This window comes from Thamnophis sirtalis, unplaced genomic scaffold (assembly GCF_051295495.1).
Source record: "Thamnophis sirtalis isolate CommonGarterSnake01/CBP01778 unplaced genomic scaffold, rThaSir2_p1.2 scaffold_1, whole genome shotgun sequence".
Classification (NCBI taxonomy): Eukaryota; Metazoa; Chordata; class Lepidosauria; order Squamata; family Natricidae; genus Thamnophis; species Thamnophis sirtalis.
The window spans coordinates 7,370,894-7,391,185 of NW_028261381.1; the positions used below are offsets into that span (position 1 = coordinate 7,370,894).

The following is a 20,292-nucleotide window of genomic DNA, read 5'->3' on the forward strand; positions in this document are numbered from 1 at the left end:
TGGCCTAAGCGGGAGGAGGAGGCGGGGCGGCGCGACCTCCTTTTCGTGGGTGCCGCCATCTTGTCGGCCAGCGCGACCGCCTCCTCTGTCCTTTACCCCTCCCACGTTTGCCTCAGTCCGTCCGGGTGCTCCCGAGAGAGGGAGCCGGGAAAGGCTCTTGCGGTTAACAACGGCGGTTTTCAGCGCGTAGCTTGAATGGAGTGAAAGGTGGGGGAGCGCCCAGGTCGGGAGGAAAAAAAAGTCCAACCCGGGAAAGCGGTAAGAAAGCAGGCGAGGGAGGGGAAGCCGAGGTGGTGGCTCCGCGTTTTCCCCTGGTTTTTATGCACCCGCCCATGGCTGCCTTCTGTCTTTCTCTTTCTCTTCTCCCATTTCTGCAGTCGTCCCTTTCCCGCAATTCCTTCCCAGATGGATATTATTATCTTAAGAAGAAAGATTGGCTGGACCAAGGATTTAGTACAGGATGGGTGTCTCAGCATTGGATCTGGGCTCCAAAAAAAACGACCCGCGAGATGCTTTGCTTCCAAGAGATTAGAGAATAGCAGTAGCAATAGCAGTTAGACTTATATACCGCTTCATAGGGCTTTCAGCCCTCTCTAAGCGGTTTACAGAGTCAGCATATCGCCCCCACAGTCTGGGTCCTCATTTCACCCACCTCGGAAGGATGGAAGGCTGAGTCAACCTTGAGCCGGTGAGATTTGAACCGCTGAACTGCAGATAACAGTCAGCTGAAGTGGCCTGCAGTACTGCACTCTAACCACTGCGCCACCTCGGCTCAATACCTGACCTGTATCCATTATGAGAGCCGAGGTGGCACAGTGGTTAGGGTGCAGTACTGCAGGCCACTTCAGCTGACTGCTATCTGCAGTTCAGCAGTTCAAATCTCACCGGCTCAAGATTGACTCAGCCTTCCATCCTTCCGAGGTGGGTGAAATGAAGACCCAGACTGTGGGGGGCGATATGCTGACTCTGTAAACCGCTTAGAGAGGGCTGAAAGCCCTATGAAGCGGTATATAAGTCTAACTGCTATTGCTATTAAGGCTTGGAGGGTCGAGCATGGCAACGCTTGCATCCTCGCGCTCTTCCCTTCCTCCGGGGTTGCCAGATCCTCTCCTCCCTTTTGCAAAAGGTTCCCTTGCCCCTTTGATCATCCCTCCTCTCCTATTTCACCTGCGGGCTCTTCCATCTCCTGAACAGGCGGCTCTTCTCTTCCCTCTTGTAGCCGTAAAGGAAAAAATGCTCAAAGAAGGTGTCTTTTAAAAAAAAAAAGCATCAAAAGCGAAGTTGGAAAGAAGAGGTTGGCTCCTCCGTTTGCACATTTTGCATGAGTGCCTTGTATAAATCCATCTCAAGCACGAAGCAGATGTTGATATTTTTTTTGTCATTGAGCTCTTGGGCTAGGACAGTTGAGATTAGCCGTGCTTGTTTCTCCCTCCCACCGTTCTTTAAAGGAAATGATAACAATCGTCTCTTTCTCTTCTTTTTTTCGGGATGAGCTCACTTGAATCAGTCAAGGAATAAAGAGAAATTATGATGAGCTCAGAAGCTGGTACCGTTGGGATGGGCCATCAAACAGGACAGCCGTGTCTGTGGATTACTATAATCAGATTGATTTTAAGTATCAGCAATGCACTTATTAAAACATATATACTGAGTGTTTAGTTTTTTTATAACCACTCCTCACTGCAGTCTCTTGGTATTTAACAGTAGACATATTTTGATCAACAATTCAATGGATTAAAATACAAATGCATGTCATTACCGTAACCTGAACTTAAAAGTATAAATAAAAGTAAAGATTAAGTGAGTGATATCAATTCATCTTTCAAAGACTCTCCAAAAATGAAAGCTAAAATGAGCCGATTTGATTTCTAGTGGGAGTCAATCAGTGGTGGGATTCAGCCAGTTTGCACCTATTCGGGAGAACCGGTTGGTAACTTTCTAAGTAGTTCAGAGAACGGGTTGTTGGAAGAAATCTTTTGTTTTTTTCCCACTTTCCAAGGCTAATCCCGTAAGGAAGGCAGGAAGGAAACATTCTGGTGTTGTTTCTAGCCTAATCTTTATTCCCCTGCTTACAGAAACTACCTCTCCGATTAACCCTTATTACCATTGTAACAACTAAGGCGAAGTGCCCATCGACCTGAATGACATTGACTTGGCCTCGCCCACATGATCACATGACCACAGAGCCCCACCTACCCAGCTGGTCATTAGGGCAGAGAACTGGTTGGTAAATTATTTGAATCCCACCACTGGAGTCAATCTACTAACAACAATAATACAAATGTTTTTTTTTTAAATAGATAAGTAAATAAGTAAAACAAACACAAACAAAAAGGTTGATGGATCACTGGGTCTTTTTTCTGTTTTCGTTTTCTATGTTTCTAATCCCAATCTTAAGTGATAGTTTGTGCTTGGTTTTACATAAGGCTACTCTATATTGTGGTTTACTTGTTTTGAGATGACATGCAATTCCTCCCAAGAAATAATCCGTAGGTTACAAATTATAGAAGTTAATTCACATGCTATATAACACCAAACTGTTTTATGACTTAATATTATATGTGAATCAAATAATTTTAATGCAAACTATTAACTTTATTACTAACTTCATAACAAAGAGCTAAATTTTTCATTTGAAAATTAGCATTATTTTTCTAATGAACAGAACGTTAGACTGCAGAAGGACTTTCTGAAAAGTCAGTTAAGGAAATCTCAAGGTCAAAAATGGAGCAAACTTCCTCCATTGTAAAATTAGTATAAGAAAGCAAATATGGGTACCCAGCTGTAAGAAGACTAAGCCTGGCAAGAATTTATAGGTAGTTCTTAATTTACAACCACAATTGAGCCCAAAATTTCTGTTTTTAAGGCAAGACAGTTGTTAAGTGAATTTTGCCTCATTTTAGGAACTTTCTTGCCATAGTTGTTAAGTGAATCAATGCAGTTGTTAAGTTAATAATGGTTGTTAAGTGAATTTGGCTTCCCTGTTGAGTCATAAATATGTGTTACCAAGTGTCTGAATTTTGATCATATGACAGTGAGGAGGCTGCAACAGTTGTAAGGGGGGGAAAACGGTCATAAGTCACTTTTCCAGTGACATTTTAACTTCAAACAGTTACTAAATAAACTGCTGTAAGTCAAGGACTAGTTCTATTGCCTTTCTGAAATGCCAGCATGTGGATGTCTATGGACAAGAAAGTCCAGTTGCTTCTTGGAAAAAGCACCTTTAGGAAGTCCTGCCTGTGGAATTAGGGCTGCAGAAATCTGGATGACCACCAAATGGCAGCAGAGGGGCATAGAAAGTCCTTAACTCTTTACTGCTATTTAGTTGCTCTATCCTGAGTGATGTGTGTCAGGCCCACCACTGCTGAAAAAGTGCCACTGGTTTACTTGAAGAAACTTAGTAGAAAGCATTCATTTTATATTCTTACATGTATATTATTCTTATTCTGCTATTTAACCTTGACTGTTCAAGCCCAGTCTTTAAAAAAATTCTGAATACTGATAGCGTCAATTGTTCTCTCTTCCTCTCTCTCTCTCTCTCTCTCTCTCTCTCTCTCTCTCTCTCTCTCCACAAACACTAAAATTCAAGTCTCTGTTATGCTTTGCTACAGTACAATATAATACAGTATAGTATAGACCCCCCCAAAAAACCACCCCTTTGTGCTTAGTGTCTAATTTATCCTTGAAAATTGCTATATTGTTGGATAATATCCCTTGTGGAGTATCTTGTTCTCAAAAATATTAACCATATGGCTTGGGGGAAAGGGTTCTTGATTAAGGTCAAGATTCAAGCCTGAACAAGCTGCCTAATATATCGCGGAGCATATTCATAATGTAACATTTAAATAGCGTCTGATGTAATGGGACCAGTTACTCCAGAGCCATTTTATATAAACCACATGGCGTAACCTAAGTGCAAGCAGTAAACCATTGTTTCTTTTTGGGAAAATAATTACATCTATTCTGAATATATAGACAACACTTAAGTATAAGGTATAATAGTGCTATAATTATGCCACTATTAATGAAATAGTACTAGTGAATATACCCATATTGTGTTGATTCTATAGAAGAGTGTATTAAGAAAGTCAGTCACAGATTCTAAAGAGTATATTTAAGAACGTTTCAAATATAGTTACATGGTGCAAATATCAAAGAAAGAATGCAAATGTTTAATTTTAGTAAGATTGGTGAATTCTTTTTCTTTAAGGGGAAGGTTTTTCATAGAACATATTCCCTCAAATATTATTTGTCTTCTAGATTAATATGAAGTGTTACACTTCAGGTGGCGAGGTGGCGCAGTGGTTAGAGTGCAGTACTGCAGGCCACTTCAGCTGACTTGCAGATTCAAATAAGCATTGCTGAGGGACACCAAGAGGTGCTATGGAATCCACTTATGAAAATCTTGCCAAAAATTTTGTTAGGCAGCAATTTCCTAGAGTCAAAACTAACTTAAACACAAAATAGACGTTGTTATCTTTAGGGTGCTGTTTTCTGTAGCCTCAGAGGTTTGGGCATAATTCTTTATCAAGCTAAGGTTCCTTAATTGAAATGTTAAAAAAATAGTGTGCAATCCTTTACATGTTGACATGATTACATGTAAGAAATGAGGCTACAGTACTTTTAAGTTATGTAAAATATGATTAACTTGTTTATTTTTATTGTGTACTTAGTGTGGGCGGAGACAGAGAGAGACACAGAGAGAGAGAGAGAGACAGACAGACAGAGATTTCCTAAATGACTGCACTAAGAAAACATGGACCATTTTATACGTAATATATTGAAGGCTTTAATTTGCTGTAGTTTATTTCTATTCTGCTTTTTAGCCAAGGATCTGTGACAATTCAAAATGATTAATACAGATATAAAATTACATATTGCAATAAATTTTATAACCTTATATTAGTAATGTTATCTTATTGAAGGAAAGTAACCTTTCTCATTTTATTTAATTAAATAAAACAATATAGAGGGGGGAAATGGAGCAACAAGAGTATTTGAATTAAATTTGACATTCTTGCAACTGATGTTTAGACTTGTCTAAATGATAACTTTGCTATATATATGTGTGTGTTTCTTTTTATTCTAGATTTTCATGTGCAAGGGTAAAGCTAGAAAGAGTGGCAGAAAATGAATTAGAAAACTCCAATTTTGTTTAAAATGGGGAAAAGATACAATTACTCATTTAGAGAGCAGCAGTTAGGACAAGAATGGTTTAACATTAATGTTTAAAATTGAATTTTTGTTTTCCTCTTCTTTTTCCCAAGATGGTGAATGAACGGGACAAAATTGAGATGTAGAGATAGTGAACCTGGCAACTTCAAATATATCTTCATTTGGCCTAAATTGTCCTCCTGTCTGTCTAGTTGATATGAAATGAATGCCGGCAATAGATTATTGCCAAATGATCATTCAGCTCAGATGAGAAGGAGCAAGATATAAAATGGAAAGAGGATGTGGTTTACGAAGAATTGACGCCTGAAGCAACCCTCATGAATTTCAACCACAGCAATTCAGAGAGCATCACTGGTAAGCTGATGAGTTAATTAAAAGGCGCTGGTAGATGTTTTGGAAATTATAACTGCTTCAAGGCTGCAATCTTCAGTACTTCATATTGAATTTTAGAACTGTCACAAATTTACAATGAAGCAATGCCCTTATTGGGCCAAACTCAAGGTAGATTAAATGGCACATGAATTTTCCCGAAATGCTTGGCAGGCAGATCATATAAAAATTAGGAAAAAAAAGGTTGGGGAGGGGAAGAAAGGAAAGCATCTAAACCAGCTACAGTTTACAGTTTATTAGCATTTGTATGCCGCCCACTCCCTTGGGACTCTGGGCGGCTTACAAGCAAGACAAACATATATTAAAAAAATTAAAATAAAATACAAGTGTTAAAAATATCAACAACATGCATACAGTTGGAGTGGGGCTGGATACTAATCAACAGCCCCAGGCCTGCCGGAACAGCCACGTCTTTGTGGCTTTACGGAAGGCCGGAAGAGTCGTGAGGGTCCAGATCTCTACGGAGAGGTCGTTCCATAGGGCCGGAGCAGCTACAGAGAAGGCCCTCCCCCGGAGACCCGCCAACCAACATTGACCGGCCGACGGCACCCGGAGGAGGCCCAATCTGTGTGATCTTATTGGTCGTTGGGAGGTAAATGGCAGGAGGCAGTCTCTCAGGTAGCCAGGTCCTAAACCATGAAGGGCTAGCTCCTTCAAAAGGAATGCTGCCTTTTTAAATGAAGGATAAATTAAAATACTAATAAAAGCTGGAGTAAGAGAAATACAATTATTGCTTTTTAAAATTGATTTCTAACAAAGGTAAACATTTAAGACTTGTGGCCTTAGTTCAAATCAGAATGGATAACATTAGTCATTTTGTTTCCGAGTGTTGAAAACTATTTATTTAGCAAAGAAAAAAATGGTTTTCTTCCAAAGTTGATCTGTAACATGTTGTCTGCATATGCCTTTAGATGTTTGCCCTAATGAGGACCTTCCCGAAGTAGAGCTAGTGAGCATGCTAGAAGAACAGCTGCCTCAGTACAAACTACACGTGGATTCTTTATATCTTCCTGTAAATGATGACTGGATACAGTCAAGAAGTTCTCACGGTCATGGTCCTGAAACTTCTCCTGTTCTTGCTGAGGAGGCACTCCATTATATGAGTAAGTATCCCAATACAAATATAAGCATTCAAGATTCAGTCAACCTGCAAAAACGACTGAAGTACCTCCAGATTTGGAGAAATTACTGCAAAACATTTTATGACATAATACAAAATGTCATAAAGCATTTTCTGTGGTCAACTGCTAACTTTTGATGGTGCTATATGGTTTAACATAGGTTACTTTCAAGGCAGATATATTTCTGAATATCTCCCTAAATTGTAAAGGACTTTTTCAGCACACTAGAAGCTCTGCCATTGTTGGAGGCATTAGTAGGGACCCAAGGGGTCACAGGTTGTCTTTTTTCTAATATTTTTTAAAAAAATAATTGAATGTCCTATGAATATTGATCTTGTTACATGCGCTGTTGGAGAACATGGAAATAAACAACAATGAACAGAGTTGTTAAAATGGCATCAATTGCAGATTATGTATAAGGCAATAAACATTAGCCTCTGTTAAGCCCTAAAAAGCAAGGCTATTAAAATCTCTTCCTACTATCATAAACAATGTACCTGTTTGTTAAATATTGGCTTATACAAGTTTTTTATTACATGTATTTTTGATCACCTTATATGCAGAGTGGGTGTGTTTAACTTCCTTATCTTTAGGATTGAGCTTTCAATCCACCCAGTTAAGTAAACTGAAATTCAATAGTGACTAAAGAAATCAATGCAATTTCTTTAAGGAGCTGCGGGCCAATATACACAATAGCAGTTATGCTTCTGCTAGAACCAAAGCATTTTTCCACTTCAGATTGAAATATTAGATTCCTCTAATCTTTTTTTTTAATTAACGTTTTTATTTTATTTTTAATTTTCAAAACAAACACAACACATAATATCTTCCTTTTTTACATACTGTAGAAAGTGTACCAGTTGGTTACGAAAAACTTTCATGCATCTCTTCCACAGTCATCCCTTCCACAGTCATCAAGCATAATTTATATTAACTCGAGTATTTTAACTCAGATATTTATACATGTTACCGTCATCATACCTCCATTTTCATTTGACTATAGTTGTTTAAATGTCCTTCATCATAAAATATACTAAGGTTTAATACATAACCACATACTGGCATTACATTTACCATTTCTAAAATCCTCCAATGACATTAAATCCTTATGTCCTATTCTAGCTAAACATCCATAATATTTAATAGCAAAGTTTTCTATCCTTCTTTCCAAATTGCTGTTTACAATTTACATCTCATTTCCTTATATTGTACACATACATACATACATACATACATACATACATATATATATATATGTTATTATCATTATCCCTCCTTTATTTGACTACCGTATATCCTGCATCATATAATCAAAACTTAACTGAATCTTACTTAATTCTATTATTACTATTGTTATTATTATTATATCTGCTATCACTAAATTTTGCTAAGTTTAGCTAGTTTTAAATTATACTCTTCCATCTATCAACCTATATATTTCCAGTAACAAAACAGTGTCATATCTTCTGCCATTTGTGGCATCAATCCTCTAATCATCTCCTTAATCAGCTTTGTATGGACTCCTCTTAGCAACGCTTTGCTTATAAGATCTCTCATGTAATTTCGATGCCCTTCTTCTGTTTCCTTAATCTGCTTATCTTTGATTGTTGGTGGTGTTATCAAAACTATTGCTAATAAGATTTCTCTCTTTAAGACCATAAATTCTTTTATTATTTTTTTCTCTTCTGTATCTTCCCATCTGGGGTAAGTTTCCCCTCCATTTAATTCCTCTTTTAGTATTCCACTCTTTCCATTTTCAGAAACAAACCAATCACCATAAGTCAGCAATTTTAATTTCTTTATATTCATTTTTTTCTTCGATTTTTTGGATTTTAACCGCCACTTTTTCCATTTGATGAACATCTTCAACTTCTCTGTCATATTTTACTGTTAGATGACTAAGTAATCCAACTTCTTCTCTATCCTCTTATTTGTATTTGATAATTTCAGTATTTCTGAGAATAACTTTTGCAGATTTAAAACTTCTTTCTGGTGTTGAAATTGCGCCATGATTTCCGACTGACAAACACTGCTATTCTAGCTTAGAAGGTTTTAGCAGAATTAAGCATTACAATAACATTTCACCTTTCTCTGGTTAAGAATCTACTTCAAAGGGACATCTGTGTGGTTTTCTTCTTCTTCTGATCACTCTCTATAAACAAGCTGTGAGTCCTTGAAGTGCCAAGCCAGCTTCCAAGTAGCAGCGTTACAAAGTTACCATGTTACCATTTCTTTGTTTCTTTTTGTATCTTTTTGTATTTCAAGTTAAAAAAGAAAAGCTCCGATTTTTAAATGAGTTAGAAAAACACCCACAGTAAAGAAAGAGGTGAGTTTTAGTCCATAGATTACGGAGAGTAGTCAAAGAAAAAAAAATAGAAGAAGGAAACTTAATCCGTTCTTTTTAAAAGGCTTGCATAAATTCCATCCGTAAAAATAGCATTTAAAAAGTAAGTTAACCCACTGTTCAAAACCAGTCCAAATTTAATTCCGCTGCTTATTTCTTCCGTTCTCCAGTTTAAATTAATTTTAAGTTTTTTTATAGGCAGTCACTTTTAAAACAGTGCATTGAGATCGCACGTCGTGTCGTCACAACTTCGGCTCCTCCCCCCAGATTCCTCTAATCTTGCATTACATTAGTGTACTAATACCTATGATAGAAAAAAATAGGTTTGTCAGTGAAGTTAAACTCCTAATATGGTTGTAGTATTCCTCATTTAATGCCCTTTATAATTCCAAAACTAGAAAACTAGTTGACTTCCGTATTCAAAACTGCAGTAGCCAATATATAGCTCCTCCTATTTTATGATACTTCTGGAGAAATGTTTATTTGATAACTAAGTAAATACGAGGGAGTGTTATTGCAGGTTAAGCAGTGTATGTACTGCAGAACAAAGAATAAAGGCTAGCCGTGACTTTAGCTTGCCTGCAGCTCTTCTTAACTACTCCTAGTATATAAGTTGTTAGATGGATATGGCCCTAGATAAAAGGGATTGGAACGAAAATGAAGAGCTGCTCATGGATTTCACTCTACAAGGTAAGTGTACACATAAACATTAGCCAATATATATATATCTTTACTAGATTTTCCATAAAATCTGAGAAACTGCATTTTTATAGTTTGTAATTGACCTTTGGATTTTTGATGTTTGCTACCTGATTACAAATCAGAAAGTCCTGAGATTCAACTTCTTCAAAAGCTAAGCAATTTAATAAGGTCTTTCTGTCTTAGACTGTAAGGGAAAAACCTGAATAGAATCCACAACTGGGTTGTATTCAGTTGTGTAAAGTAAAATACTGTCAACCTTGCAAAAGGCAAAAGATAGTAAGAAGGAGAATATTTTCACTGATTACCCCATTTTTCTATTATTTCTTTCCATCTAACTTCACTAAAAATCTCTCCCAAAGGTTTGGGAGATCATTTGGAACACAGATTGCTGCAATGAGGAAGAATATGTATTAAAATGACTACGCCTTTATGGACAGAAGAACATTTAGTTTATAGTGCAAAATCTTCAATAATTTGTACAACACTTCTGAAAGTAGAAGAAACCCACGTGTTTATACGTGTGCAATTTGATTTTGGATATTTTTCTCAGTAGGTTTTTGACATTGTTGTAGACTACTTAAGAAATATGATAACTTGGATTCTCTTATCTGTGACTTACGGGTGAAGTTGAGCAGGCTTTTGACTTTTCCTTTTAATAAAAATGGATACTTTGTTAATTGGGACTGTCTTCCTGTCTAATAAATTGTAAATTTTTAGGATATAAATAGATCCCCATAACAGATTTGTCATATGTCTATTTCCTGTTTGTGATACAAAGACTATTGCTGCGTAGAATAATAAATTGTGTCTTGGCTACATTTTTTTCTTTACAAGCCAAGGAAGAAAGAAATTATGTACAGTAAATGTGTCTATCTGCCTGTCTTGACTATTTGACTAAATACTTTAAAGAGAATTGAACTAAATTTGGTCTTGTAGGGATGGAAATGAGCAGAAGACTCGTGCCCTATGATTCAGAATTTTGCTGACTTTTCTACTCTATTCTCTCATTTCCTCTGTTACCTGACCCAAAACAGAACTGTTATTAGAAATTTAGAGAGGAAAAACCCAAAAGCTATTCTCTGCAAGTTTTTACTACTTTATTTTTTGCCTAAAGTTAAAAAATAAAAACTTCAGATCATTACTGTACACTAACCTAGGATTTTTCTTTAAAATAACACAGAAATAGTCCTGCCACTGCTATTCATAATAAATATAATACTTCATCACTTGAACATGCAGGCCTTCATATACCAAAATCTATTTTTTCTGTGAAAACTTTTTTCTCTTATTTTCTTTAATTGGAATTTATTTGAGAAAAATGTAATGCAACAAAGCCTAAATGTCTTTTTTCTTATTCTTGTTCTTTAATTACTGGTCTTCACTTTTTTTTTACATTCTTAAGTATGTTATTCTTGGAGTATCTTATTTTCATTTGTTTAAATCACATTAAGGAATTGTTTTGTTTTTCAGTTGCTGGCACAGATAGAGGAGACCATGTACCCAAAAATTGCAATGATATTGAAGTAATCACTCATCTGTTGACTGAGGTAAAATTGTTGTTGTTCTATAACTAAACATAGTTTTACAAATTGGAAATAAATATTTAAAATTTGAGGGGAAAAAAACAGATAATTTTAAGAATAGACATTTTATTAGTGTTGTTGTTAGGCTGCTCAAATTCCAACACCATAATCTTTCCCTGATTCGTGTGATTCAAACTTGGCCTAAAATATGGTGGAATCTCATATAAAATGTTACTGTTAGAATAAATAGTAAAGACATTGCTGGACTATTCTTTTACAGTTTGAATTTCAGCCTGATTTTAAAACTGAAAAATCAGTTTTAAATAGCCAGTGGAGTAGGATATAGGCTGGAAAAAACAACAAGTTTTATTTTCCCCAGAATAAATCCTGAGAGCAGCAAAGTCTTTAGAAATATTTTTTTTTTTCCCTGACTGGGCCTTAGTCTCAGAATTATGGGAGAATCCAGACTGGCCAGCAATCAAAGAAGAGACAGCTAAGACCACAGAAGAAATGGGGACATGCCAAATGCCTCAGAAACTATTCTTTCTAGTTTCTTGGACTGCAATGTTAAGGACGCAAGGGGAGATATTCTTTCAAATTTGCAAGATTCTGTTCGTGTAACCTTCAAATAAAGACACATGTTAATACTCCTGGGTGTAATTGTCTGGATTATCTTGTAAGGATGACAGTTATCCTTTTCAGAGTTGCTTTGCTTAGTAGCTCGTGCTTCTATCCGCCATTCCTCCAATGTTTCTTTCCTTGCTGTGTTAATGATTGCTAACATTGGTATGTATACCTGGGCCTTTTGTGACTTGGCATAGTTATCTTATTTTCCAAGACTTCGTTTTCTTGATTACAATTATTTATTCTTTGATCAAGTGATGTGGTGGCCTCGTGATGAAGGAAGTCACCTCCCACTCAGAAGGTTGAGAGTTTAATCCTACGTAGCGACAGATGTTTCTCTCCTAGGGTGAAAAGAAAAATATCTGCTGCAAATTCCGCCTGGCATCAGGAAGGGCATCCAGCCAGTAAATGCTCAGCTCCATCCCATCGCTCTGACACTTCTCTGAATTAAGGGATTACAGGGTCATAAAAAGGGAGTTTTAAATTATTAATTCTTTGGTATTCCAGTGTCACATTTATATTAGAACCACGGCTACATACTCAAAAATAACTTGGACATTGATTAAAAGAAACCCACTTACAAAGGAAAACTGAAGCTGTTTATTTAAAAGTTTAGTTCTCAGTTTATGCTTGATCCGGATTCTAAGTAAAGTGGGAAAGGATGTCTTCCCATTCAGCAACAGGGTGACAGCTTAACTCCAGATTTGGGTGAAACTACTTTGGGGAACACGTATATCCACGGTACCCACAGAACTCAAGAGTTTGGAAGTTGAAGATTAGAGAGAACAAGAAAGGAAATGACTTGTGTTTGTGGTACAGCTGATTCTATATCCCCCCCCCCCAAAAAAAGGGCTGGTTCAGAGGTTTGATGAATAGTAACGGCTTTTATGTCGCTTTTGATTTCTGTCTGGTTTTAAATGCCAAATATTTGAAAAAGATCCTGAATGCTGCTACTTTATCAAAACTCCGTCTCTTTTCTGCATTTTTATGCACAAAAAAATGCTATCATTTGAATAACTTCTTGTGGTGGGGAATAATGCAGTTTTTAATGGTTTTCTGTGCAGAAAGATCGAGATCTAGAATTAGCAGCACGGATTGGACAAGCCCTTCTTAGACGAAACCATATCCTAACTGAGCAAAATGACGTTCTGGAAGATCAGTTGGGTCAAGCCTTTGACAAAGTAAGTGAACAGATTTAAGTTTTGGGGATTTTAAGAGGCTAATGTATTGTGTAAGCATCTGGTGAAGTTATATTAATTATGAAGGCTGCTTATGGAAATCAGATGAAAACTTTCAATCTATTGATGTTAGAAGCTTTCTTTCCTACAAAGTTTCAAGTTGGTCTTTATTTACTGAAGAAAGGTGCAAGAATTTTGAAGGCTGCTTTATCTATTTCAAATGTGGAAGCGTATATTATATTATGCAGAGCTGAATATTTCGGCTGAACTCTTGCTTGTGTACTTAATTTTTTGTACTGTTTCAAACTATTCTTTATGCATGCTGCATCTAAATAAAGAGTAAATATAGGAGTTACATTTCATGTAAAGTACATAAAATTTGATTCTTGTGCAGTACGAAGATAGGCCAAGTATATTGACATGTAGCGGAAATACACCAAGGAGCGGAGGAGTAGGAAAGAACAAAGATGGGCAGAGAGGGATGGGAGAGAGGGTGGGAGGGAAAGGTGAGAAGGAAGGGGGGGAGTGGATGTGGAGAGAGGAGTGGTAGAGGGGGAGGGGAAGTAGGGTAGAGGGGGATGATGGAGGGAAGATAGAAAGTTGGAGGGTGGTGGAAGAAAGAGGTGTATGGAGTGTGGAAGAGTTATATTGGGTTTCTATTTTCTGGGGCATTGTTGACAAGAGGAATTGACGCAATTATTGTTTAATGCTGTATGGTGTTGGCTATGTACAGTATACATGTGAGTGTATGAAAATGAAAATTTAAAAAAAAATTGATTCTAACAAATTTGAGTCTAACTTGCTTGTATGTATATGTACAATATTCCCAATTCTCATGATTCTTCTATTTTAACCTTTTAAAATAGAAAAAGGTTAAAAAAATAATGCGAAAGAATCCCAGAACATATTTGAAAGGATTTGATTCAGCAACTTTAGTGAAGCCTAGGTCTATATAATACAGTGTTTCTCAACCTTGGCAACTTGAAGATGTCCGGACTTCAACTCCAAGAATTCCCCAGCCAGCAAATGCTGGCTGGGGAATTCTGGGAGTTGAAGTCCGGACATCTTCAAGTTGCCAAGGTTGAGAAACACTGATATAATATTTAGATTGGTGCTCATTTAATTTAGGTCCCAGGGAAAAACATTGAGATATAATTGAAATAAATAAAATTTACCTATGGCTGTAGTGCACACTACACCCAGGAAGCAACTGCACCATATATAGATATATTACATTATGAATAAAGAATTCTGCTGTTTGATGAATATGGAAATAGCTCTTTATTTTCCTAGAATAAAAAAAAAAACCACTGAATGATCAACTGATAAATATTTCTTTAGCCTTAGACTATTGCTTTTAAAAAAGGGACTTCTGCCAAGGAAAATGATGTACTTTCACATTATTGGATTTTGGATAATGACGGTCTAGGAAAGAAAATACGATAATTGGAACATGGAACGAGCAAAGATATCTTCCATTAATATTTCTAAGCCTTCTAATAAAAATGGAATTGGGAGGAAATCCACATTTAATACTATTTTTTTAAACTGAATGGAGATAAGCATATTCTGAGGAAGTGGTAATGGAAAGAGCAGTACAATTATATTTTAACTTTGTTTACTCGCTAGCATAAATTGCATTGTTTTGATGAATGGTTATATATAATAAACAAAAACGCTTTAAAATCAGATTCACCAGCTACAGCATGAACTGACAAAAAAAGATGAACTGCTTCGTGTGGTATCCACCGCTTCTGAAGAAAGTGAGACGGATTCTAGCTGTTCCACGCCACTTCGCTTCAATGAGTCCTTCAACTTATCCCAAGGTTTCTTACAGTTGGATATCTTACAAGATAAACTCAGGGAATTGGAAGAGGAAAACCTATTACTTCGAACAAAGGTAACTTACCGTATATACTCGAGTATAGGCCGGCCCGAATATAAGCCGAGGCACCTAATTTTACCACAAAAAACTGGATAAGTTATTGACTCGAGTATAAGCCTAGGGTGGGAAATGCAGCAGCTACCGGTAAATTTCAAAAATAAAAATAGATACCAATAATGTTTTTGAATATTTATTTCAAAGAAAAACAGTAAACTAGCTCTGGGACATCGTTATGTGGCTGCTTGCCATAACAAGGAGGAGGTGGGACATCGTTGCAGAGCGGCAGGAGGGGGAGGAAGGGGAATCGTAAGACAGCCCTGCATTACATTAGAACATGAGGAGGGGGGATGGTGCGGTGCGCACTGCGCGGCAAACTGACACAGAGGGAGGGGAAACTCACAGGGGCGCCGGGCCATTCACAAGCGTCACCCAGCGGCATGGCCCCGCCCCTTTTTCTCCTCCATTTCGGGCAAATTTTTCACTGACTTGAGTATAAGCCGAGGCGGCTTTTTTCAGCCCAAAAAGTGGGCTGAAAAACTCGGCTTATACTTGAGTATATACGGTACATTCTTATTCCTTTTGGGTATTATTAATTGAATATAAATCCAAGCATTAAAAAAAAGGATATATTAACATGGCTACGGTCATGCGTATGGAAGAAGTTATAAGTAGGATTGTTCAGCTTCCTCAGGGTGCCGTCGGCCAGACAGTGTCGGCTAGCGACCCCCAGGGGGAGAGTCTTCTCTGTGGGACTACTGTAATGCTGTCTACATGGGGCTGCCCTTGAAGAGCACCAGGAGGCTTCAACTGGTCCAGAATGTGGCTGTGCAGGTTATCATGGGGGCACCTAGTTGCTCTCATGTTACACCCCTTTTAGGCGGCCTGCACTGGTTGCCGGTTGTCTTCCGGATGCGATTCAAGGTACTAATTATGACCTTTAAAGCGCTCCATGGCTTAGGCCCAGGGTACCTGCGAGACCACCTACTGCCACCGGTAGCCTCCCACCATCCAGTGCGATCCCACAGAGTTGGCCTCCTCAGGGTGCCGTCAGCCAGACAGTGTCGGCTAGCGACCCCCAGGGGGAGAGCCTTCTCTGTGGGAGCGCCTTCCCTCTGGAATGAGCTGCCCCCGGAGCTTCGTATAATCCCCGACCTCCGGTCCTTCCGACGCGCCCTAAAAAGTTGGCTTTTCCAGCAAGCCACCCTGGCCTGAACAAAATAAAACAAACGATTGATTATTGTTAATTTTAATCGATTTTTTTAATGTTATTGTTAATCTTAATTGGGTTTGTTTTTTGGATACTCTAATTTTTTTAAAACTTTTGTAATATGTGTTTTTTTTAATGTTGTACGCCGCCCTGAGTCCTTGGGAGAAGGGCGGCATATAAATCCAATAAACCAAACCAAATCAAACCCAAAAAGGACAGCAAAAGGCTCTCAAAGTGTATCTCCAAACTGAAGAAATGAACATCAGAATGCAATGTAGATTCAAATGACCCCAAAACAGTTTTAATTTGGCATGAATGCTGTGAGATCTGAGATGACAGTGACTGACCAGAACAGAAATGTAAGCTGACATTGGATGCTTCAGTGAGAAAGCTTCTAAGTGTAACTGCTATAAAAAGGGTGAACTCTCTTATTTGGGTCGTTACAAATTTAAAAATAAAATTAGCAATATTGTAATTTTGTTTTAAATGAAATTAAGTACCACAATGGATTATTTTATTTGTAATTCTAACATAGGGCTACAACCAGTGGTGTAGATCCAATGACATCCATTCGTGGAAATATTTCTCTCTCCCTCAGAATGTTCCTTCAGATCCTTCTGAAGAACCTTCTGTTGGAGTTGGATTATAAATACTCTCCTAACATTGAATATATTCTAGAGTAAACATTTTGTTATTCAGAGAATGGGAAAATTAATTAAAATTAATGAAATACTTAAATTTTTGAAGGCATGCCATTTGAAGACTGAAACTATGACATACGAAGATAAGGAGCATCAGCTAGTCACTGACTGTGTTAAAGAAATAAGTGAGTATTCTGATCATGTCTTCCACAGAGAATAGATCTTTAGATACAAATTCAGTTCACCTTCATTACTCCAGGTTTGAGCTCTGTACTATTCTTTACTTCATTTAAAAGACAGTATTTTTCCATCCAGATATAATTGAATTGCAATTTATATCAACCCCCATAATTCGCCATACTTGCTTGAGTGCAATGGGTTGTAATTTAAATAATTAGCAGGTAATAAATCCCCCAAGTTAAAGCTTTATATGTGAATAGAAATGTGTAATCATTTTAATTACATTTTTTTTCCTATCAAATTCAATTCCTCTAACCTTTTATCTGCCAAACTTTAAATATGGTTATTTATTGTGAATCAATTAGCCTTCAAATTAAATATTAACAAACATTGCTATTAAGCAGTATTAAAATTAGAGTGTTGAACTGGGTTTAAAAATTTGATTAATGGAGAATCCTTGTTATGGAGGTCCACAATTCAAGCAGGCACAGTTATTTAGTTTGCATTTTCTTGGATTTTGCTTAAAATAACTATTGTACGAAAGGCTTTAAGGAGTTTGTTTTTAAGAAAGGATGATATGCTTCTTTTTCTTAACAAAGCATGTATTTCTGCTGAAATAGAGGAAGCAAATGCTCAGATTGCAAGAATGAGTGAAGAACTGATGAGGAAGGATGAAGAGCTGATTAACTACCAGGAGGAAATCTCATCCCTTTTATCTCAGATTGTTGATCTTCAGCATAAGATCAAAGAGGTAGGTGTGCAGAAAGTTCAGAGAAGGGAAATGATGGAAGTCAAACGGTTACCTGTATTAAGAAATTAATACTTCTAAGAGAGTTCATATAGGATTAAATAACCATATTTTGTATATTCTCAGCATGTAATTGAAAAAGAAGAATTGAAGCTACATCTACAAGCTTCTAAAGATGCCCAGAAACAGCTGACAGCAGAGGTATTGATGCCATTCTACTTTCCCATTTTTGATGTAGAGAACAAATATGGAAAAGAATAAAATGTAAACATTTTACCTGAGAATATTCATATTTTTCCTGAATATTGATGGAGAATTTCTAATGCACCGCTTTGATTCGGATGCCATTCACTTTGTTTTGGTTTTAACAAGTGAAGAAAAAAAACAGAAACTTTAAAATAGAATCCACATTAATTGTATTCATTGTTTAAATATTTTCCTACTGCCAGAATATTATGGCCAAAAATTGGAAGGAGAAAGAAGCCATGAAACATATATCAAATGGTTCATGGTGCAATTCTCTATATGTTTGTGCTGAGGCAGAATTCACTATATATAAACTATTCTTTATGCATGCTGCATCTAAGTAAAGAGTAAATATAGGAATTACATTTCATGTAAAGTACATAACATTTGATTCTAACAAATTTGAGTCTAACTTGCTTGTATGTATATGTACAATATTCCCAATTCTCGTGATTCTTCTATTTTAACCTTTTAAAATAGAAAAAGGTTAAAAAAATAACGCGAAAGAATCCCAGAACATATTTGAAAGGATTCGATTCAACTTTAGTGAAGCCTAGGTCTATATAATACAGTGTTTCTCAACCTTGGCAACTTGAAGATGTCCGGACTTCAACTCCCAGAATTCCCCAGCCAGCGAATGCTGGCTGGGGAATTCTGGGAGTTGAAGTCCGGACATCTTCAAGTTGCCAAGGTTGAGAAACACTGATATAATATTTAGACTGGTTCTCATTTAATTTAGGTCCCAGGGAAGAACATTGAGATGTAATTGAAATAAATAAAATTTATCTATGGCTGTAGTGCACACTACACACAGGAAGCAACTGCACCATATATAGATATATTACATTATGAATTCACTGTGTTGGTAATAGCAGACTTTTGCAGAACTGATGTGTTGCTCCTCTGTTGCTGAAGGGCTCAACATGCCTGCTTTCCTCTCGTCCTTGAAAGGCTTTTGGTTGTCCCTGAAGTATCGCCAGAAGACCTTGGGAGGGTCTTAAGGTAGCATCAAGCCTTCAGGAGACTGTGGTTAAACAGGGCCTTATTTTTTTGACCCATGAAATATGGCCTTGGGCTTATTATAGGGGAGAGCTGATTATTTTCTGGGGCAGGCAAGAAGCGAGGCCTTTTACCTTTCCAGCTCAGTCGCGTTCCTCGCCATTGTGTCCAGGGAAGCCGCTAGTAAAAAAAAAAACTTCTCGCGAGTTCTATCAAACTTCTTGAAGTCGCGAGAAGGGTTTCTTTTTTTTTTTTAACCATTCCCTGGACACAATGGCGAGGAACATGAACGCATCCTAGCGTGGAATGGCACTGTTCTCCTTCTGCCCTTTGCCCGCCTATTTCGCCCCCAGGGTTTCTCCCCCCGTCATCCACCTCTTATCACTTTGCCTCCGCTGTCAGGCACCTGGCTGTTCGTCCTTCTCGTCCGTCCCCAGCCCTTCCTCATGGGCCTTTGGGAGAGATACTCTTCACCCCGGCCTTTTGGGCTCAAGAGACAGTTAGCCACCAGCCAATCGGAGGAAGGGAAGGGAGAAAGAGAGAGGCACGAAGAAAGAGTATCTCTCCAAAGGCTCAATGAGGAAGGGCTGGGGACGGAAGAGAAGGACGAACAGCCGGGTGCCTCACAGCAGAGGCGAAGTGATAAGAGGTGGATGACTGAGGAAGAAACCCTGGGGGCAAAATAGGCGGGCAAAGGGCAGGAAGAGAACAGTGCCATTCCACGCTAGGACGCGCGTCTCGCTTCCCCCCCCCCCTCGCTAAAGGGCCATCGAGGAAGGAAAGAAGTCAGGCAGCCGTTACATTGCGGGTGGGGTGGGAGGTGGCAAGCCAGCAATGCACCTCGCACCCCATTCCCTCTCACGCAAAAGGAATACCTCCCGCCAAGCCCAATGATAATGGTGGGCCTGGCTACCTTGCCCTTTCGTCCTTGTAAAAAAAACCTTGTGAGTTCAACTTGCGAGATTTTTTGTACAAGGTGCTTCATTGGACGAATGGGCGAGGAACGCAGCGGGGCTGAACAGGTAAGAGGCATGCCTCGCTTCCCCCCCCCCGCCACCCCTCGCTAAAGGGGCGGCGGGGAAGGGAACTAGGCAGGCTGCCTTTACCATTGGGGAGAGGTGGGCGGTGTTGGGCTGCGAGGCGCGCCTCTTACCTTTCCAGATCCGTCGCGTTCCTCGCCCTTTTGTCCAGGGAAGCTCCTTGTAAAAAAAACCTCATGAGTTCAACTCGGGAGGTTTTTTTTACAAGGGGCTTCAATGGACGGAAGGACGAGGAACGCAGTGGACCTGGTAGCGCTTGTAAGTTGAGGACTGCCTGTATCAGCAATTG

General features: G+C 38.2%; 1 protein-coding gene across 3 annotated transcripts in view; it reads left to right on the forward strand.

Moving 5' to 3' along the window:
- The first annotated feature begins 100 nt into the window (after positions 1-100).
- The window catches only part of TRAK2 (trafficking kinesin protein 2), a 33,526-nt gene continuing 13,334 nt past the window's right edge, over positions 101-20,292 (forward strand). Inside the window, exons 1-9 of one of the 3 annotated variants that reach the window (XM_087707153.1) lie at positions 101-258; positions 5,268-5,529; positions 6,477-6,668; positions 11,203-11,279; positions 12,944-13,060; positions 14,748-14,957; positions 16,897-16,975; positions 17,570-17,721; positions 17,845-17,919. In XM_087707153.1, coding sequence (XP_087563279.1) covers positions 5,493-5,529; positions 6,477-6,668; positions 11,203-11,279; positions 12,944-13,060; positions 14,748-14,957; positions 16,897-16,975; positions 17,570-17,721; positions 17,845-17,919 — 939 coding nt within the window. In that variant the 5' untranslated portion in view covers positions 101-258; positions 5,268-5,492. Of the gene's footprint in view, positions 259-5,267; positions 5,530-6,476; positions 6,669-9,565; positions 9,721-11,202; positions 11,280-12,943; positions 13,061-14,747; positions 14,958-16,896; positions 16,976-17,569; positions 17,722-17,844; positions 17,920-20,292 lie in introns of those variants that run through there. The other 2 variants (XM_087707160.1, XM_087707166.1) reach the window with 2 other exon arrangements.